This window comes from Hydra viridissima, unplaced genomic scaffold, assembly GCF_058129835.1.
Source record: "Hydra viridissima isolate aposymbiotic clone 2 unplaced genomic scaffold, HvirCarnegie_v1 scaffold_10, whole genome shotgun sequence".
In the NCBI taxonomy this organism is placed as follows: domain Eukaryota; kingdom Metazoa; phylum Cnidaria; class Hydrozoa; order Anthoathecata; family Hydridae; genus Hydra; species Hydra viridissima.
The window spans coordinates 1,286,374-1,287,723 of NW_028324309.1; the positions used below are offsets into that span (position 1 = coordinate 1,286,374).

General features: G+C 30.2%; 1 protein-coding gene across 1 annotated transcript; it reads right to left on the minus strand.

Moving 5' to 3' along the window:
- Positions 1-728, minus strand: LOC149882537 (uncharacterized). The gene is made up of 2 exons (XM_090100034.1): positions 716-728; positions 1-395 (listed from the first exon to the last, which is right to left on the minus strand). The coding sequence occupies exons 1-2, from the start codon at positions 726-728 to the stop codon at positions 1-3; spliced, it is 408 nt and encodes a 135-aa protein (XP_089956160.1).
- Positions 729-1,350: the final 622 nt, after the last annotated feature.

Sequence of the window (1,350 nt, forward strand, 5' to 3'; positions counted from 1 at the left end):
CTATTCTGTAACAAATAGTCTAAAGAAATCTAATGGTTTCTTGCTCTCCATGTTTATCTTCAAACCAGGATCGGCAGTAAATTGAATTTGTTTTACAATATTCGGCTCATCTTTCCATTGGTAAGAATTTCTAGATGGACCATCCGTTGTTCTAGCTCTTTTTGGCGGCATTAAAAAATCTTCTGCAGTGGCTGCTAGATGAACGTCTGTGTACTGATTGTCATCACTTTCTTCTGTGTTATTATATTCAGAACCTGATTCTGATGCAGTCAAGCTCGAAGACGTAGTGGTATAAGCGAAAAATGAATCCGAATCTTTAATATTATCATCTTCACTATCCTCACAATCTTCCATAATCATATGTGCTGATCCAATTGTGGAATATCTGTGTTGAGCTAATAGGAGATAGATAAACTTAAATTATCTATCTCCTATTAGCTCAACACAGATAGATAAACTTAAATAATAGATAAATTATCTGTTAAAAAAAAAGAAATTACTCATCTATAAAACACATTAATTAGTATAATGTGTAAAAAAATTCAAAGTGCTCACTAAAATATTTTTTAATGTATTAAAAAAGCATCTTATTGTGTACTTCAAATTTTTTTTCACATTTTTAATAACATACAGTATAATGTAGTTATCAAATGTATTTTAGCTTCTAGTCTAAAAACACAACAATTTAGAATTAAGAAAATAAAATATAAATTACCTTTTTTACTCATGATAACTGCCAATATGCATGTGCAAAAAAACACCTTTTCACGATGTAAGTGAGAACTTGAAAATTGTAATTAAGAAACGTAAGATGTAATTGAGAAGATGAAAGTTGTAATTGAGAAAAGTTTATAATATATAATTCAAATTACATACTGCAATTTCTTATTTACATGTTGGGTTTCTCAATTACATTTTAAAGTTTATTAATTACATCTTGTGCTTCTTAATTACATCAAACGTTTCTTAATTACAACTTTCAAGTTCTCAATTACATCTTGAAAAGATGTAGTCACCGCAATGAGTTATACTCATCAGGACCGTGCACAGGATTTGGGGGCCCCGAGCATCCTTCAGTTTAGGGGCTCACCCCCTTTACTCCAAAAAAAAAAAAGGCCTGCTTAAATTTTTTTATTTTATTACTGGAATATAAGTATAATTAAATAGTCCAGCTGTTGTTTCTTACAATATTATTTTTCTTGTCTTTTGTTTAGCAAACTTTTCAATCACATCATGGAAATCAATATTTTTTGCTAATAGACACTCGATACTCAAAATGGCGAGGTCACTTGTTCGTTCTTGTCCCATTGTTGAGCGCAAAAAATTCTTGATGAGCTTCAATTTACTGAA